Source organism: Sceloporus undulatus, chromosome 6, assembly GCF_019175285.1.
Source record: "Sceloporus undulatus isolate JIND9_A2432 ecotype Alabama chromosome 6, SceUnd_v1.1, whole genome shotgun sequence".
NCBI classification, from domain to species: domain Eukaryota; kingdom Metazoa; phylum Chordata; class Lepidosauria; order Squamata; family Phrynosomatidae; genus Sceloporus; species Sceloporus undulatus.
The window spans coordinates 125,321,215-125,341,549 of NC_056527.1; the positions used below are offsets into that span (position 1 = coordinate 125,321,215).

At 41.0% G+C, this 20,335-nt stretch overlaps 1 protein-coding gene across 2 annotated transcripts in view; it reads left to right on the plus strand.

The window, feature by feature from the left end:
* Positions 1 to 20,335, plus strand: part of PPP2R2A (protein phosphatase 2 regulatory subunit Balpha) — a 39,325-nt gene that overhangs the window by 1,828 nt on the left and 17,162 nt on the right. For both annotated transcript variants that reach the window (XM_042476120.1, XM_042476119.1), the window contains exon 2: positions 2,548 to 2,625. In XM_042476120.1, coding sequence (XP_042332054.1) covers positions 2,548 to 2,625 — 78 coding nt within the window. The remainder of the gene's footprint in view (positions 1 to 2,547; positions 2,626 to 20,335) is intronic.

Here is a 20,335-nt window from a genome sequence, read left to right on the forward strand (position 1 = left end):
TCCTTCCTTCCTTCCTTCCTTCCTTCCTTCCTTCCTTCCTTCCTTCCTTCCTTCCTTTCTGTTTCCTTTAACCCTTTTATTCTCATCCATTTCCATCCCTGGCTTTGACCAGCAGCCCTCTTTCCTTGCTAGAAGAGGAAGGAAAGTCCTGGTTTCTAAAAGGAGAGCAAGAAGTTGAGGGTGTGATTTAAAGGCTGGGTGTGTTTCCAACTAAGGCTGGGTGGGGTTGGCATTGTGTGTTTTGTGTATGTGGGGACACACTCATTCATTCCCCTTTGGGTTTGTGGCTTAATCTCCCCTGCAGCAATTCTGGATTTGGGGATTGCTTGGGGTCAAGGGTTGAGGTGTTTCTTTGCAAGACTGTTGACAAAGAGGAACAAATGGGTTTGGTGTCCAGGATATCTGCAACATAAATGGATAGATGGAGCATTTTTGGGGAGGGTGCATATGTGTATGTGTGACCTGGGTTCACTCAATGTGACATTGTATGTGTGATGCTCTTCCAGGATTTGTTAGGGAGCGATGGAAGCCTGAGCGGAAATTGGAGCGTGGAGCACGGTTTGAAAATGCAGAGGATCTTGGTGCTCTTCCTCTTCAATTTTCCTTTTTCCTGCAATATGTTCAAACACACCCTGGTCCAAAATGCACTGCAGAAATCATCCAGGTTGAGACTGCTTGAACTGCCTTGGCTCAGTGCCAGAGAATCCTGGGAATTGTAGTTTATTGTGGCACCAGAGCTCTCTGACAGAGAAGGCTAAATGACTCACAAAACTACAGTTTCCAGAATTCCCTAGCATTGAGCCAGGGCAGTTCAAGTGGTCTCAAACTGGATTATTTCTGCAGTGTGTTTTGGACACGTGTTGCATTCAGTTGCATGGGCAATTGTGTTGAGCTTTTGCCATCTCTGTCGCTTTCTTTTGCCTCTTTTCCGCCTTCTTATCATCAGTTTGTGGTTGATAAATAAACCCCAAGTTTCCTGAATTGATTTCTTCCCTGCATTGTTGTTGTGTGCCTTCGAGTCACCTCTGAATTACGGCAACCCTAAAGTGGACCTACTGTAGGTTTTTCATTGGGAAGGTTTCTTCGGTGAGGGTTTGCCCTGGCTTTTCTCCGAGGCTGAGAAAGTGTGACTTGCCCAAGGTCACCTAGTGGGTTTCGATGGCTGAGTGGGAATTCAAACCCTGGTTTCCCAGGGTCTTAGTCCAGCACAGGAACCACTACACCATGCTGGCAATCCTTCTCTGCCTAAATCTGTAGTTGAGAGGAAATAACATTGGCTGGAGACCACAATTTTTGGGAGGCCTTGGTTGCCTTTTCTGTAAGACTGCATTCAAAATTTACATTGAACTATAATTAAAAGGTGAAATACAGTATCTTTTTATACAGCTCCATACAGTTCCCAGATATGGCGAAACAACTTTTGCCACATAAGAAAGGGCGGTGCAAACCGAATACTTGTGGGCATTGTTTGCACTTTTCCTGTGTTCCGATCCCTGTTTGTGTGGATTTGGAAGGAGCATTCTTCTCTTCTGGCTGGAACTTTTTCTTAAGTTGCTTGGCTTTATGTAGAAAGGGAGAAACTCCTCCTTCCCCCCCTTTCAAGCCATCCCCTTTGCCAAGATGCAACTGTTGCACAGCTTTCTGTTTTAAAAAACACACCCAGGGAAAGAGAGAGACTCCTTGTTTTTCAAGCAAAAGATTAAGGGGAAAGCTCCATTTTGATAACAGTCTTTCAGGAATCGGGCGGCCTGGTCTTTCATGCACTCTTCCTGCATGAACCCAACCCAATGACTTGGCCTGAATGACATGCAGAAGAAATGGGTGGCGTGTCTTGGACATGTTCTGCTGGAAGGTTCAAATGATTCACCGTCTTCTGCTGCGGCTGTAATGTTCCTGAAGTTTTCGCTTCGGTCCATCTTTTACGGTAGTTGAAAGCTTGTTCCTTTCTGAACCGGCCTCTTTGCGTTTCAGAATAGTCGTTTTCCTTCCTTTCCTTTAGTGTGTATATTCTAGAGAAAGAGTTTGGTTTGTAAGTCATGTGTTGTATAGTGTGTATATTCCAGCAACTTAGAAGTTGTGTGTTTATGTGTGAAAGAGATTGATATGTAAGTCATGTGTTGTATAGTGTGCATATTCCAGCCACGTAGATGCAGTGCGTGTATGTGTGAAAGAGATTGGTTTGTAAGAAGATCAGTCATGCGCTGTTTAATGTGTATCCTAAGACAGCTTATGAAGTGAGTGGTTATGAGGTTCTGGGGGTTGTCTTTGTAGAGAAACTGGAGACGATTATGTTCATTGCTAGTGACAAAAGTCTGTGCCGACATATACGTGTGGGGTGTGTGGAAGGGAAGGGCTTACAAGTCGGTTTCGGTGTACTTACTGCTTTTGAAATACTCGGTTCTTGTGGGCGTGGTGGTGGCCGCCTTTGCCTTTCCTAACCATGCCAACAATCACTGTTTACTAGAGAGGAATGCTAACACGGTGCAGCCAGGATTAAAGAGCAGGGTGTGGGTCAACTTCTATTTAACTTTTGTGTTTTGTTTCTAGGAGCTGGTGGCGGCGGGAATGACATTCAATGGTGCTTTTCTCAGGTGAAAGGGGCTGTGGACGATGATGTAGCAGAAGGTAAGAACAAGATTTGAATCAACTTACTTGTATTGCTAAAAGAAGTATGAGTCGGATACCACCGCTGGGTTAAGTGTTTTCTTGAAATCTACTTGTTTAACCCCAGTTTTACTTCCTTATCTCTATGTCTGAGAAGCAGATTGTGAAAGCTTCATACTTAATTCACATCTACAGGCGACTGCACTTTTTCCAGCAGAGAATATATTGTTCCTGTGTGTGTTTTCCCCCATTACTACACTTAGTCTCGATTCTTAAGTATGTATCATTTACGTGAGCAATGGTATAGTAGCTTTGGAAATGCATATATGACGTAGCAAGTTACTATTACTGCTTTTAAAAAAGAAAGTGGCTTTATGTATAATCAAGAATGGTTTTATTTTTCTCCTGTTTGTATTGAGTTTGTGCAACCTGAGATTGAAAATTCCCATTCAGATAGATAAACATGAAAGCGGAGCTACTATAAAAATACAGTGTTTCATAGGAATAATTTTTGCAGGAACTATGAAATAGTGTATTAGTGAGGGCTATGGAGTATTGGGGATACACAGAAAGCTCTGCCTTCATTTTTCAGGTGTGCTAAGTCAATATGTTTGAACCAAGTAGGAAGGACCATATCTGATCTTATCTACTACAAAAGTGTGGGGAGCCTGTGTGTTTCCGTTCAGTTTCCTTCAAATTCCAGGTGTTCATCCTCAAATATATATTAAGAAATTGTGGTGGTAGTTAGACTAGTCTTCTCTTACCCTCTAAATGTGTTAGATTACAATTCCAGCAATTCTACAACTAGCGTATAGACTTCATTGTTGGGTGAGTGGTAGTCAAAGTGATGGCACAACTTTCTGATGTAGCTGAAAGCTACAAGCTACTCGTCTTTAGGCTACAATTCAATGCTTGTGAGGTAGGATGAAAATACCCATAAGTGACATATAAGTGTCATTTTCAGAAAAGCTATTGTCTTCTCTCACTTTCTCCATAATTAATGTTTCCCATCATCCTGATATAAGTTTTCCTGTGCATTAGGAGGTAGGAAACCTTAACAGGGCAGTGCAACTTTCAGCATTATTTTGTGAAGCTCCAATGCGCACATGCTGACCAGCATTAGAGACACATGGGGTGAAATGCTCACTGTTGACAACATGGAGGATGGAAAATGCCATTCTATAGTTTGTGGAGGGGGCACAACTCAATGTACAACTGGTTTTTGGTGTAATTTCTGCTTGAAACGGAGAACATGTCACTTTCCAGATGTTGTTACTCTTGACTTCAGCTCAAAGACTGAGAAGGCCTCCTGATACCATGGGACTACAAATTCTGTCATCTACTAACATTGGCCACAGTAGATAGATGGGAGTTGCAGTTCAATGGTATCTGCATGGGTACACAGTTGCCATTTGTGCTGTAAATACATTACTCTAAGATGGCTGTGTTGCTTGTAAGACTATCTTTGTTTGGGTTGTGAATTGAAGGTTCCCCTTTTTCCTTTTAGTGAATTAATACTGTTACCAAATTTTGCTCACTGTTGCTCTGTACAGATTCTGTGTGCTCAAAGTTGCATGAAACAGTCAGACAAGTCCATGCCTAGCTGTTTCATTCACTGTAATAGGTGTGTGTAGTGTGTGTTTTGCTGCTGTGTATCGGATCCTTGATGCTATCCTTGAAATCTTGCAGCCTGTCATGAATTTGGAATATAATTACAAAGGGGTGCAATGTATGCTAGGCATTGGTGGCCAGGACTTGAGCCATTTTCAAAACTCATACTAAAAATACCCCTTTGTTTGAGAATTTGGTTGCTTTTTAGAGACGCTCTATGATTCATGCAGCATGCACTGTGTGGAATCATCATTCTGCATTTGACCTATTGTCTGTTTGAAACAAAAACATGTCTGTTAAACTGGAACGTGTGCTTGTGCATTGCTTTGGGAACATATGTGGTTGTAAAGTTGGGCATTGTAAGTTACTAGAAACTTGTGTGTTTCGGTGAATAGTAATGTAGCATGAGAGTGGCTGTGTACTTCCACGTTTCTGAAAGCATGTAGAGTGTGGAAGTCATGAATATGTAGTAACTGTCAGCACTCCTTGAAAGAAGCCATGCAGTCTGCTCCAGTCTATGTTTACTAATCAGGAAACATTGCTAAGTGCTTGGGAGTTGCATCCAACTCATCATGCATATAAGAGCCAATGTGGTGTTGCTGTGGGATTTGGGACACCCAGTGAGCTTTGGAATTCCAGGTATCCCAGGGTGAGTTATAGAAACAGCATGGTGTAGTGGTTTGAGCATTGGACAATGACTCTGGAGACCAAGATTATAATCTCTACTGGGTGATCTTGGGCAAATCTCACTCTCAGCCTCAGAGGACAGCAAAGGCAACCCCACTCTGAACAAATCATGCCAAGAAAACCCTGTGATAGGTTTGCGTTAGGGTCGCCATAAATCAGAAATGACTTGAAGGCATACATTAGCAACAATGTGCAAGTCATATGCTCTCAGAAGACAGCAATCTACTTTGCCTTGAGCTTACTGGAAGAAAGGCTGCATGTAAATGTAACATAGGCACTATACAGACGAGCATTATGGGGCGCCGTCGTCATGTGCGAGGGGCGGCACTTCCAGACGCCTAGAGTCCGCATGTCCCAGCATTACAATTGTGCTGCAAGAAGAACCCGCTTTTTGCGGGTTCTTTTTGCTGCGTGAGGGAGCTGTGCGGCTTCCTCACGGAGCAAAGCAAGGCGCCAGCAGACCGCCCTTTTTGGTCAGTCTGGATCCCGCCATAAATAACACCCATAATTCCCAGTATCCAGGATTCCCCTCCCTCCCTTGTGATGTTCAGAATGAATCAGAACACATTGTTTTCATAGAAGGGACCTCTTGTTCAACTCCTGGCATCTCTTGTTTAAAGTATCCCTGGTAGTATGTCCTAGGTTGAATCTTTGGGGAGCTGAATCTTTGGGGAGCTGGAGTATTTTTCAGTAGGTGCTGCAGGAATAGATGTTAGATTCACTAATATGCAGCCTCATTTCTTTTCCTTAGTCATCTACACAAAGTTTGTGTCCACTAAACCATCAGAAGGCAAAAATGTCACTATCTCAGCCACCTACATGGATAATTTTGGATTTTGGAGTACAGTATTTTGGATTTCAGAATTCTGGAAAAGGGAGACTCAACCTCTCACAATAATGCTACTATTTATAAAATGTCTTAACAACAATTTAAGCATGTTGTGTGCTAAGACAAGTAGGACAGGGGAAACTTTGACACTTTGTATGTTTTGGCCTAAGGTTCTCATCAGCTCCATCCACATGATCAGTGGTAAGTAGGAGGCCAACATGTCTAGAGGGCTAAATGTTCACCCATGAGGTTGTTCTTTGCACGTAGTTTAATCCAAGACGTCAGTCCATCTGCCAGGGGAAGTATAACTAGCTTGCCTCAAGCACAGCACATAATACTCATGGTTTCTTTCTCTATATCCCATAAGCTATAGACCTAATACCCTCCTCTGCAACAGCAGTATCAGGAATTTTGACACCAAGATATTTTATACCTGTCATACCCTTAGAACTCCATTCCAGTTCCATATAGACTAAGGTTGCATGTGGCTGCTTGCATTTCATCAACCACTCCACCCCTGTCACAAGAACGTGCTTTTACTCTTGACAGCTAAAGCACACCTTTTAATCTTCTTCCTTCTCAATGGAGAAATAGCTTGTTACCTTTCCAGCAGAAACAATCCTCTTCTTTAAACTATAGGGTGAGTTGAGGGTATGCTTGCATTGTTTTGTACTGAATGTTTAAGGTCTGAGGCCTGTTATTATTGATAATAACTTCTTCAGCTTCAAGCAGAAGTAGTGTATGGGTTTCAAATGCTCTAAACGGAATACTTTAATAGAATACCGAATGTACGAATAGAAACAGAACAAGCATATCTAGTCTTGAATTCGGTTCCCATAGATGCTTATAGGAAGGCCACAGGACAGCATGAGCACAACAACAGGTGTGAAGCTTGCACACACACAAATCTTGTGCAGGAACAAATAATCCTACATAACAAAAGCCGGTCCCTATCAATTTCTGCGAGATTTTGCAGAATGATTTTTGTGTGTAGGATTTTTACTCGCTGTTTTGTTTTTGTTTTCCTATATAAAACAGCCATTTTGATTTAAAAACAAAACATGTGGCTGCCTGGAAACATTGGAGTATGTTTGGGTTGTTCATTTGTTCATTCGTTTGCTGAAAACCCTACAGTTTTCATGCAACCCCACTACTCCCCCCCCCTTAAAAACAGTGGTTTCTTTTAATATTGTCAGACTTCCTTTTTGTAATAGAGAAGTTATACGCTGCTAATTAGGGAAACTCCTCAGATTCGGGTGAACTGGCATTTCCTCTCCATTTCTATGAAGAATTGCAGAATCCTTTGTAAGAGGAGGAAAGCCTGGGTGGCTGCTTGCTTGTGCTGCAGCAGCCCAGTGCTCCTACTGTTCCATTGCCACAGTGTCTTGCTGCTCCATTTGCATGATGTGTCACTTTTCCTCTGATTGTGTGTTTCCTTTTAAAAGTGTCAGAGCGTCTTGATAGATTGGCTTGCCCTTCCTCCTCCTTTTGGAAAGGTCTTGACACTTGGGGACCAGAACAGCCAAATGTGAAGGAGCCAAACAGGCATTATTATGTATGCCGAGAGGCCCAGAGCAAGGAGGTCATTCGGTGTAATAATTTCTGAGCTACCTTAGAAATCTGCCCAACAGAGGAGGAGGAAATTGGGAATCTGCTCTGTTTGCCATTCTTCTTTGATTTCTAAATAAGATTTATATTTATATTTATATTTGCACTTTCATCTGAGCATCCAAGAACACAGTTACTGCAGTGAGGGCCTGCTTGTTTGCAAATGTGCTAAGAGCCAGTTTATATATCCACCAAAACCAAGAGCTAAATGTAAGCTTTAACTCAGTAGTGCTTTAGAACTGTGTCTCTAAGTGATCCTTTGGGAAAATGAAGCTCCTTGTGCTTTAAAACCAAACCTGACTAGCGTATTGGGCAAAAGGGTAGACTGAACCCTTTGTCACATGTAAAGCTTCATGTGATGCTTGGGGCTTTTCTTGAGGGTTGTTTTGTTCTTCAGGTTTTCTCCAGCCCCCATCACTTTTGTCAGCTGAAATTATTGCATGGCATTCTGGCGGTGCTGTTTGCTAAACACTGGAGAGAGTCTGTAACTCTCTCTAGAGCACCTGGATTGTATGCAGAAGGTCACAAGTACATTCCCTACCAAATCAGGTATGAGGATGAAAAAGCCATGGCTGAACTCATGAAGAACTGTTGTCGGGCAGCATCGGTAATATTCCTGGAGGGCCAGATGGATCAAAGGTCTAATTCAGCATAAGTGTTTATATATGTGTATGCACACACAGACTAGAGCATGATTCGGTAGATGTGCTCATTCTATTGCCTTTGTGTAGAGTTCACAAATGGCTTCCGGGGCTCAATTCTAGATGCTATAAAGTCTTTAATTGGCTATAATGGCTTTAATTGGCCTGAGCTCAGTATACCTAAGAGGCTACCTCACCCTTTTCCAACTACCTTTCGGTTTATACAGAAGTGTGCTTTCTATAAGACTTTCTGTGTACTGCTACGACTTGAAAAATTGTGCTGATGAACCACAAAGGTGAGCAAAGTGGGGTCTGTGGGCCAGATGTGACTGTAGGGCCATTTTTATGGCCTCTGTTTCCTCTGAAACCCTCCAAATGACCTCTAGGGGATGTGGAAAGCATTTCTACCACATTTGAGGACCTCTGGGCCAATTTATGTCCAGGACAGGCCTTTTCTGAAACAAGAAATGACTTCTTGTTGTTAAAAGAGGCCTCTCCTGGGTCAAAATGGCTGAAGAAGGTCCAAAAGTATGGTAATGCCTTTCTATGTCCTCTAGAGGACAAGGGGCAAATGTTGTAAAAATAGTTTTGTAGGAACAGATTCAGTGGTAGGTATGGGCCTCCAGGGCCCCCTTGGGGTTAATGCAGCCCCCAGCCTTCCACAATTGCCACAGAAATGTGATAAAACTTGTTGGTGGCTTCTCTTCAGCATTGGAAGTCTCTTCATGCAATGTCTCATCCAAATCTAAGCATCTCTCAGACTGCAAGCTAGGTTTTGCTGACCAGAGCAAAACTTTGAAAAGTTACTTTTTTGGTCTGTGGCTTCTGAAATCCTTCATCGATCATCCTGGCTGGGGGATTCTGAGAGTTGTCGTAAAAAGTAACTTTTCAAAGCTCTGGGCCAGGAATGGGTTTGAATAACACAATCTCTTCTTAGCTCTTACAAAGAAGGCCCAATGCAGAAGAGGAAATAAGATTACAGTGTGATGATTATTAGGCACTGATGCTGTGAAGAAAACAATTAACTTGCATGTGGTGTACTAAAGAGCCCCAACATTTAAAACATAAGGTGCAATAACGCTGAGCACATTGTATCTGCCTACGTGTATTATACCATATGTCTCAGTTCCTCAGATAAATAGGCACATGGAGAGTTCCCATTCTCATGAGTACTAGAATTTATCCTTGTTCTTTGTACTAGGGCTGCGGAGTTGGTATGCCAAACCTTCAACTCCAACCTCTGTTTTCTACTGCCAGACTCATTCATAAATGGCAAATGCATATTAATTAGTAAAAAATTTATATAGCAAAATGGTTGCACAAGGCATTTCATCACCATGTTGAATTATCAGGCTACATAGACGGATAGAATTTATAATACAGTATTTTATTTCATTAAAGTTTCCGAACAAGAAAACTTTCCTAAATTCCTATCAAAGTGAAAATGCAACAAGCTATACATCTAATACATTTTTGTTAAAATATTATAAACTGTTATTTTTAAGCTGGAGTAAAGTATATGTTGCTAATTTTTTGGCACACATAAGCACACACAATTATCATGGTTTCTGACCACTTTTCCTATATGTGTTTGGACAACTTTTGTTTACAATAGCAGGCTGCGGATATCATGAGTGGAGTTTATGTTATTTGGCTCAGGATAAGTCCGATGTATTTTTCCAGAGTTTTAGGTGATATTTCAATTTGTTTGATTTCGCTTACCATTTTGCTCTGGCTAGTTGTGATGCGTTCCAGCTTTCCCTAACTTGATGTCCTCCAAATCTTGCCGAACTACGGTTCCCACAATTCTTGATTATTTCCCAACACAGTTACGTTGGCTGGGTTTGGTGGACAGTGAAATCTGAAGCATTTGGACAGTATTGGGTTGGGTAAGGATACCACAATATAGATTTTGAGTATCCATGTTTCTCTGTGTTGGGATATAGGTTTGTAAAGGGATCTTGTAGCACCTTTGAGACTAGCAGAGTGAAAGAAGTCATAGTGTAAGATTTCATAGACTTGGCCTACTTCCACAGATGTGTTTGGGATATATAACATTGTTCACAATTCTGTCCACTATCTGATATCATTTGGATCATCGCTTCTTAAACTTTTTGGCATGGCAGACAAGCAATTTCTCCTTCTTTTTTCCAGGGAGTGTTACCACATTTATTGCATGTGTACCATATTATTATTGCCTGTGTAGAGTTTTCTGGAGACTCACTGTGGGCCATCAAATGAAGGCTTGTGGACCACCATTTTGAGCTGCACTGCTCTATAGGATGTGTGGTTAAGAAATGCCAAGAGAACAGGGAGCACTTTCACAGTCCTCTAACTCAGGGTCATCCAGTAGAACTGATTGCAAGATGGAGAAAGGGGAAGTATTCATGCAACTCATAATTTAATTTGTAGAGTTCAGTGCCACAAAAGGGGGTGATGGCTGTAAAAGGAAATGAGACAAAGTCAAGAGTGTACATCAGTTAGAGAAAATACTAATTAGGAAAGATAGCTGCCATGTTCCAGGGCAATATGACACTGAATAATAATACTAGTTTCTGGAAAGCAGCAGCGGGACGGCTTCTTTCAACCCCAGGAGATTATTCAGAATCATCCAGCTGGTCATGCGGAGATGTGTACTCCAGAAAAGATGGCTTTTTGCTCTGATGTGTTGTTGTTTGCTTTCAAGTCATTGCTGACTTACGGCAACCCTAAGGTGAACATAGTTCCTACATGGCAGGGGGTTGGACTGGATGGCCCTTGTGGTCTCTTCCAACTCTATGATTCTATATTATTAGGTCTTGGTAAGATTTGTTCAGAGGGGGTTTGCCTTTGCCTTTCTCTGATGCTGAGAGACTGACTTTCCCAAGATCACCCATTGGGTTTTCATGGCTGAGTAGGGACTTGAACTCTGGTCTCAAGAATCATACTGGAACACTCGAACCACTATACCATTCTAGCTCTGTTGGTCTGATCTAGAAGATCTCATGTTCAGCATCTCATTATAAATAATTTCTTGAAGAGCACTTGAGCCCATAGTAAAAATGGGATTCACTCTGGCCATGTAAGTCCACTTACATGGTTTTATCAATAAAGTCCTGTTGTATACATTTCACAGACAAGGGGTAAAGAATGCTGAAACCCAACCATCTCACAGATGTCTAGCTCAACTTTAACTTGCATTTTGAGAGTTCAACTTCTTTACGCATGGTTTGCATGCCTACTTTTGCAGCAGTAATGACTAGGTATTTCCTTTTAATTATGATAGATAAATTATATGTTGAAGATCACAGATTCCACTGATGCATGGGTTCAGTTATTCCATATATAGTCCCTATAGTTTGTCATATGGTACCCAAGTCTCCCTGTATTTAACTAGTCTGGTCCTCAAAGCACAAACACACAGTCCACCACTGGGGATGTACTTGAACAACCAGGGTCTCCTCCACATCATAATCAAGTAAGAGGAAATAGGGAGGATTTATGGTATGACAGCAGGTGATACTGTTGGATTCTATTTTTAAAAATGGTATTCATACTCCAAGGATTTGAAGGTGTATCCCCACCTCAGTTTTTAAATCCACCCAAGGCTTGGGAGATGGGAAACCACCCATATCACCCAGTGAACCTTGTGGATGAGCATTTGCTTGAACCTATGGCTCCTTGATACTGTTCTAACATTGAAACTAGTAAATCACACACTGAATATATGTTACTCTGCCTGTTGTGGAAATATCATATGTTAATGTACAAATACCATTTATACTTGAAGATATGCAGCAGTGACAATTCTGGCTGCCTTAAAGATATCAGAAGAGACCACCCAAATAGTGGCTTGAGGGCTTGAAATTATGCTTCAACTATCACAGTTTGATCTGCTTGGAGGGAAAAGTCTTCTTGTTAATGGGTACTCCTAAAATACATTGATTCTTAATTTTCCAGAAGCCTCCTTATTCATATGAACTGAGATATACCAGTACAGTTAATCCTCCACATTAGTGGCTTTGACTTTTGAGGACTTACTAACATGTTGTCTCTAGGTTTCTCTCAGTCCTCCACCATAATAACTATATCCAACTATCTCCAGAAATTGTAGTGCAGGCCCTAGAGATTTCTAGAAAGAACACCTCTCTAGGATTTTGTAGGTCCTCCAATACAAATCTTTGGTCAACCTCTTGTTGATGTTGACCATAGCGTTGCACAGGAGGATCTAGATATTTCTAAAGGGGTGTTCTCTCAGGTAAGGCTTTTGCAATTTTCCCACTTTCACGGGGGTCCTGCATCCCTGATCGTAGTGAATGTGGAGGGCCCACTATACAGTAACATTGCTTGGAGATTACAGGTAGTTAACTCCCTATTAAATTGATAGACCTGGAATCTATCAACTTCTGCACATTTACCTAGGTCTGAGCCCTACTAAAATTCTTGGGAATCACTTGTCTGGGTGCATGAGAAGAAACTGCATAGCTAGCAAAACTGGGCAAATGCGTGTCAGTTTTAAAATCCATTAATGTGAGCTGATGATTCGATACAGTTGAGCTTTAAAATGGGAACATTTTTAAAAACATAGTAAAAACATAAGTTTGATTGTTCGTTCTTGATTGCAGTGTTGCACCTGCAACATCAAAATAGTGATTGTCAACCATCCCCGGATGGATAGAAATTCAGCAGAAGCATTGAATGGCCAGTTTCTCCAAGTCCACTATTCTTTTGTTGTACACTGGAGGAGAAATAATTACATCGCTGAGTTATTCTATATATGTAGTTTTCCATTTAGAGACCTACAAGGGATTTTGCCTTGAAATGTTGCTATTTGGGTTACTTGTCAACCCTCTAGGCAGTCAGGTTTCTGTGCTATTTTTACAGCTGCACAATTGTGGAGCTGTTCTCCAAAGAGCTGGATTTTCCTATCCTTAGCCTCCGTCTATAAAATGCTTTCAGTTGATAAGTGAATTCTGATTTCTTTTTCAGATAAGGCTTTTAATATTTGCACAGTGCTCATTTCTCAAGAGAGGGAGGGAGCCCTCCAGATTTTAGAATAAGGAGCCAACTTGTCTTCACCCAACATCATTTTTCTTGGTCGTAAGAAGTTATAAAGTAGGATATGAATATTTTAGTTTTATTTTTTTTAAAAAGAATTGACCACCCATTTCATTTTAATGGAAAACAGACAGGTTTTCTAGCTTCATTTTTTAAAAAGGCCACAATCTAATGTCACAGTTATCTCCATTGTCGAGGATGTATTCAATGTTCAGCTATCCCAAGAGCCTCTTTTCTATAATAACCTTTTTATTTGGTGGCACAGACATTATTGTCGAACCTGAATTTGTGCAGGGCTGGTACGTTTGGATTGAGCAGAGATTCAGTAAATCAACCTCTTTGTTTAGATGTGCCTTTTCATTACCAGTTTTCATTATTGCAAATGTTTTATTGCCAGGTCTTGTTTCCTAGGCTGCTAACTGCAAGTAAATGTTGTTACTCTGTAAGAGGTGCTCCTTCCTATATGAATCCTTAACAAAGCAATCAGAATTAATCAGTTCTATGAGTGGATCCTTCATACACTTCTCTCTGGGTTTGCTCTCAACTGAGTATATAGTGGATACCCGAGCAGACAGAAGTTGACTGTCCTAGAACTGGAAAAGATCCAACATTTGCTCATGTTCCTATCGTTACCCAGTACAAGAGGCTGAAAATGTAACAAGAGAGGAGAGGTTATTGGAGGAAGGGAGGAGCATTAGCAGGGTTATGCCTGTTGTAGTAAAAGGAAGCAAAGTATAGTAGTATCTGGGAGAGTAACGTGTTGTATTTGGAATAAGTTTCAATGGACAGGAGTCTACGGTTGCACCAGCACTGCCGAAATAATCCAGTTTGACGCCACTTTGAATGCCTTAGCTCAGTGCTGGGACTTGCAGTTTATTGTGGCACTGCGAAAGAAGGCTAGTTGTCCTATGCAACTACAATTTATAGAATCCCATAGCATTAAGCCATGGAACTTAAAGTGGTATCAAACTGGATTATTTCAGCAGTGTAGATGCAGGCTATGTCATCAGAGGCATGGATTGTTGTCTGAGTTGATAGATTATTATACATTACTTTGGGTGGCAAGTGGATGAGGAATATGGTCTGTGCGGTAATAGGGAATAATAATGCAAAATAACATATATACTCAACTATAAGTTGACCTCATTATAAGTTGAGGGCAGGTTTTGGGGTCAAAATTATGGATTTTGATATGACCCATGAATAAATCAAGGGTAAAACTAATGAAGGATGTAAAGGATGAAGCAAAGGAAAACAATGCCATAGAGCTTCCAGCAGGCATAACTATTTGCGCTCATACTAAACGCTGGATGGATAAGAGAGTAGAAGGGGGTCAGTATTTACACAGCAGATTATCCATGACTTATCCATGGGTCAATGCAAGTACTGTACTTTAAATCTTATATTAAAGTACTGTACAGTACTTACATTGACCTGTGGATAAGTTGACTTAGGTGTTTTGGGTCAATTTTTAAACTAATTTTCTAACTTACACATGAATATATACAGTATACAATACAAACAATTTAACAGTGATCCTTAACTAAGCAGAAACACTCCACAGAGAATAAACTTCCAATTTGCTTTTGGTTTGCATTCCTGAGGTTAGCTTGCTGCTTTGGTAACTGAAGGAATACCTCTCCTGGCTGATACCTGAGGTCTGCAGGAGAGGTACTCCTCTGTGTTGCTGCTGTCTGTGTGCTTTCAAGTGATTTCCAATTTATGGCAACCCTAAGGCAAACTTACCATGGGGTTTTCTTGGCAGGTTTCTTCAGAGGGGCTTTGAGATTGCCATTCATTTCCATGGCTGAGCGGGGATTTGAACCCTGGTTTCCAGAGTCATAGTCCAGTGTTCAGACCATTACACTACACTGGCTCTGAGGTATACCTGAGTTTCCAAAAGCTTTCTGCATGATTGGAGTAAGTAAGCTAGCTGGTGTTGTGAGTTTGTTTTAAGCCAGCAAAGCCTTCCTCCAAGGCTGCAATATTTTTAGTGTCAGGTTTTTAAAAAATGTTGATGGGAAGAAGGCTTTTGATGTATGAAGAACTTGATCCAGTGTTCTGTTGCTGCCTTTTGTGCTTCTCTTAGCACTTGCTGTTGGCTCTTTTCTGCTGCTCAGCCTATTGATATTCTGTTTGTACTTGCAGGCAAGGGCCTAAGTCCCCCCCACTCCTCCATAAATAGCTGTACACAACTGTGGCTTGGCAACCTGCCTCCCGAAAAGAGGTGAAAGACCTCTCAAGGGCTATTATTCACTCTAGACTCTTACCATGTTGAATCGTGGTTATTCCTTTTCTCTTAACACCAAAGGTTGGAAGGGAATGGCGATCTGCATATGTCTGGCCATTGGAACATTGGTTGGATTAAAATACCCACCAAACAATAATAAGCGGATTAGTTGGGAAGATTCTGGAAAAGCCCCCAAACCTGTAGACTAGCACAGTGTCTGGATTCCTTCACATTGGACATGTTTGTTTTAATAATGTACAGTCTTTAAAGATAATTCATTACAGCTCTTAAGTTTAGGTGCTATCAAGTCTGCGTTTTTTTCCCTTTCCTTTATGTCAAAGTGGCTAAAATACAGTAGGCCAGTCATATCCACGGATTCACGTGTCTACGATTTTGAATATATATATATTTTTTGTAAAAAAGTATAAATTCCAAAAAACCTTTATCTTGCTATTTTATATACAGGGCACCATTTTAATCCACCAATACATTTTAATGGGATTTGAGCGTCCAAATTTTTGGTATCCACCGAAGGTCCTGGAACCAAACTCCAGTGGATAACAGCACTGCAAAAAGTGCTGAGTTTGATTTAAAAAAAATTAAATTAGCAGCAACATTAAGAATACGAGAAGATTCTGGACCTGTAGAGGTTGGTAAAGAGTTATGGCACTTCAAGGGATGCACTTTCCCACCCTTAGGTTAATACAGAAACTGTCATGGTTTGGTACATTGTGCTTGTCTTGATCCAGTAAACCAGGGGTAGGCAACCCTTTTGAGCCGGGGGCCGGGTTGCTGTCCCTCAGACAACTGGGGGGCCGAAGCCCAAAAATAAATAATTAAATATTTTTTTTTAAAAAAATATATATATAAATAAATCAGGACAAATGTAGGACAAAATTTTCGAATGGAAGACACTTTTTTTAAAAAAATGGAGGGCACGTGAAAAAATTTGCTGATTTTTTTAAAAAATGTTAATATAAATGCATGTTTCTGAGGCTTCTATAGACAATTGCCCCCCAACGGCCCCGGCGGCAATCGGAGGCAGGACCGGGCTGGGGCCAGTCCCAAGGCCTTGTGGGGCCGCATCCGGCCCGCGGGCCGCAGGTTGCCTACCCCTGCAGTAAACCCATGGTTCTTGGGCTCCCGGGCATGCATGCTGCCATGGTACGTCCCTACGACTCTCTGAACATGCCTACATCAAACCCATCTGTGGGAAGTGTTCCACAGCATGGCTGAAGAAGTAGCACTCTTAATTTTGGACTTCTTCCCACTTGCTTCAAACTCTGTTCATTGAAAGCTGTGTGTTACTGTAGTTTGGAAAGTCTGCTACCTAGTGACTGAAAGTGATACTGCAAATGTCAAACACATGAACACATTTAAATAATGTACAGTGGGCCATGGTATCCAGGGGCATTTAGTTCAAAGACCCTCCCATGGATACCAAAATCTGTGGATGCTCAAGTCTCATTAAATACAATGGCATAGTGAAATGATGTCTCTTATATAAAATGGCAGAAACAAGGTTTGCTTTTTGGAATTTATATTTCTTTCACATGACATGGATGCTGTTTTGTTTTTGTTTCAAAGAGTTTTAAACTTAAGCCGCCTTGAGTCCCTGTACTGGGAGGAAGGCAAGATATAAATTATTATTATTATTATTATTATTATTATTATTATTATGAATATTTTTTAGTTGTGGATGGTTGAATCAGTGGATACAAAATTTGTACAGAGTGAGTAGAGGGGATTGGCGCCTCTTTTAGGCTCTTCTTGGCTGGACTAAGCTCCTGGTTTCACTACTGAATTCAGAGAAGGGAATACCTGTAGTTCCTTTTATAATAAGAGTTGAAGTACAGTTAAGGAGAGCTGATGTGGTGTAGTGTTGAACTAGGAGATGAGCATTTGATTCCCAGCTCAGCCATGAAACCCACTGGGTGACCTGGGGCATGTCACACTCTCTCAGCCTCAGAGGATGGCAATGACAAACCTTCTGTGAAGAAACTTGCCAAGGAAACTCCATGATAGGTTCACCCTAAGGTTGTCGTAAATCGGAAAGGACTTGAAGGCAAACAACAACAGCAACAGATGTACAGTACTTACCTTGACCCATGAATAAGTTGACCCAGGGTTTTTGGGTTGATTTTTTGACTAAAATTTCTTGGTTTATACATGGCGGTATACAGGAATCTTTTTAGCACATTGCAAAATTGGATTAGGAATTTAGTTTGTTTGAGTTTGGGGGTTATTGGTAGGTTTTTTAAAAAAAGAATCTTAGCTTTAATGTTATTAATAATGGCCCAATCCAAAGAAAATAGTGTGGTTGCTTTTTCCTTTTCTTTCCCCTTTTTTGTGCTGGTTGTCCAATTTGCACAGAGTGAGACCTGAGTATTTTATTGTTTGCTGCAGTCATGTTGCTTTATGTTCTCTGGACTACATCCAGTGTTTGTGGAGATGCTCAGAGCACAAACCCCAGATTATCTTTCCAGTAGTTGGATTAATGCTGGCACTTCCCCAGGCATGTGGAAACCTGATGCTTACATCCAGGAACAGCAAAGATTTCTCACTGTTCAAAAAGGCTGACACTTAAATGTTGGGGACAGCTGCTCATGCCCCACTGCATCATAGCCGCTTTGCTTCTTGCCTGGCCCAGGCTCATCTGTAAATCTGTTGAACTTATCTGTCCTCACTCCTCAAAAGCGTCCCTCCATGAGTCAATGCCACAGTGTTTTCCCAGTCCTGTTATAAACAAGGCAGCGTGTCATACGCTAAAGTATGTGTAATGACACTTGTATAATATTTGCTGAGAAAACAACACTATGTGTGTTGACTATGCACAGACCAACTGATGCGGCTTCTGCAAATAATCTTTGTGTATTTTCTTCCCAATATGTGTTTGTGCCTTTCCAATTAATAAAGAAATAACAATGTTATTATCATTTGTTTAGTTTTGAAGCACCTAACAGGATGACATTGTGCTCACATTGTGCTCAAGAGTGAAAAAAGAATCAGGTTAGTTAAAAAAGGATCAAATGACAGATGATGGAAGAGGCTTTCCCCGGTCAAGTGTTGACATTTAGGAGTAGAATAATATTGGGCTAGATGGACAATATCTTTCATCTACTATAAACCAGCTATCTGCAATCCATCAAAGTTCAATTGTATCCAGATCTACAGTTTGCTAAGAAATAGCATGATTAATCTATGACCTCTATCAGAGGAAAGTTTTTTTCTGTTGGATAGACAGTTTTAGTGTCTTTTCGGCTTAGATGAAGGTGACATCACCCAGTTTGACCTACCAGGTTTTACCTTACAGGCTCTCCAAAAACGAATCTGGAAACTACTGTCTGGAAAATAACAAGACTTAGATATTACCATTGATAGGACTAGTTAAAGATGGCAAAAGATGCTTCTCTCAGGTTTTGAGCTATTCTGATTGAAACAAAGTTAGGACAGCATATGGTAGCTTTCTTGCTGAAGGTTGTTATCCTTCATGAATACTTGCTAGCTCCGTAGGTTTTCCTTTCTTGCAAGCTCACACAATTTTAATACATCTCCTGAAAGCTGACTCATGGACTCCAAGTCAGGACAGAGGCCAGTGCAAGAAACATGGGCTTATTCCGCACTGCAATGTTTTGAATAAAGCTGACCGAGCTTTATCTGAACTCCTGATTCTGCCTGGGTGATGTGTCTGCTTCATTAGGAGGGAGTCCTTTAGCATCTAAAGGCATAGTGACAAAGGATTTTTTTAAGCCAAGGTGGGCAAAGTATAGCCCGTAGGGTTAAGAATCTCAGGGGTATGGGGGGAAATTTGCACCCCCAAGCCATTTCAAGCCCAAGAAAGGCCTTTTAAAAACTGGAAGCAAGTTCAGGTCACTTCCATTTTGCAAAAATAAGTCATCCTGCGGGGGCCTACAGACACGGGGAAGTTGCCCCCAAAGCCACTAGAGATCATTGTGGGGTTATTTGTGGGCATTTTGGGTTTTTTTTTGTTTTGTTTTTTGCATTGGAGAGTATGATGGGGGAGTTCAGTTACCAAGATCTTATGGGGGATAATGCACCCCCATAGCCTCCCACAGTTGCCCACCCCTGTTTTATGTGATGAAGGCATTGATAATGAGGTTGGGGAATGCAAATAGGGGGGGAAAGCTAATTAAGACTACAGTATGAAGATTATTAGGGGAATATGAACCATCACGATCACAAAAGTCATTGTGTTTGAGAGCCAGATATCTGGTTTGAATCTTGGAGGCTTGAAAGCTCACTTCTCACATGGGTTTTCTGTTCAGCTTTTGGCAGGTTCATTCGCTATTCATCATGTGTAATGTTGGCATAGTAATGGCCTAGCTTGCAATTTTTTTTTGTGAAGGTAAGCATACTAAAAGCTGCAGAAATAACATATTTTTTATTTTTATTTGGCAAATTTGAGTCTAATGTAATGTAAATAAATGGTAGGAGGCTATGGCAGGGTATGCCTACACATTACTTCATTTGTGTGAATTTATTGTAATGTTTGGAGTGCAGCAAATTCAAGTTTTGCTTTTTGGAACTTTCTGGATCCCTCCCACCACTATTTTCAATCAGTTGGTTGAATCCATGAGGGATGGATGGATGGATGGATAAACAGACAGACAGACAGAGTGATAAGAGCCCAGGAATACATCTTATTTGTTATTTGAACTATATCTGTATTCAGAAGAAAGGGTTAAGAACCTTGATGGAACTTGCAACATTAAAATGCTAGGAACGCACTTTGAACCCCAAGATCTTCATCTTTTGACATGGGAGATGCTACCATAGGCATGGGGAGATTGGAAGTGTAGCTGTCCGTCGGGGTCAATTCAGAACCAAACTTTGATGAACTTGGTAGGACTTAAAATGCTGAGAAATCTCTGTGTGATTTAAACACCGTAATCTGTAGCTAACACTTCCTTGTAATACTTTACAAATATACTCAGAATAATTGGGGAGGTGGAGCCACATTTGCGACTTTGACTTTTGCAGATCTGATTGTTTGTGGTTTGATTGATATGTTTTCTCTAGGAATCTCTAAATTCTCCAGTACAACTCTGCCAGAAGTTGACTAGATAA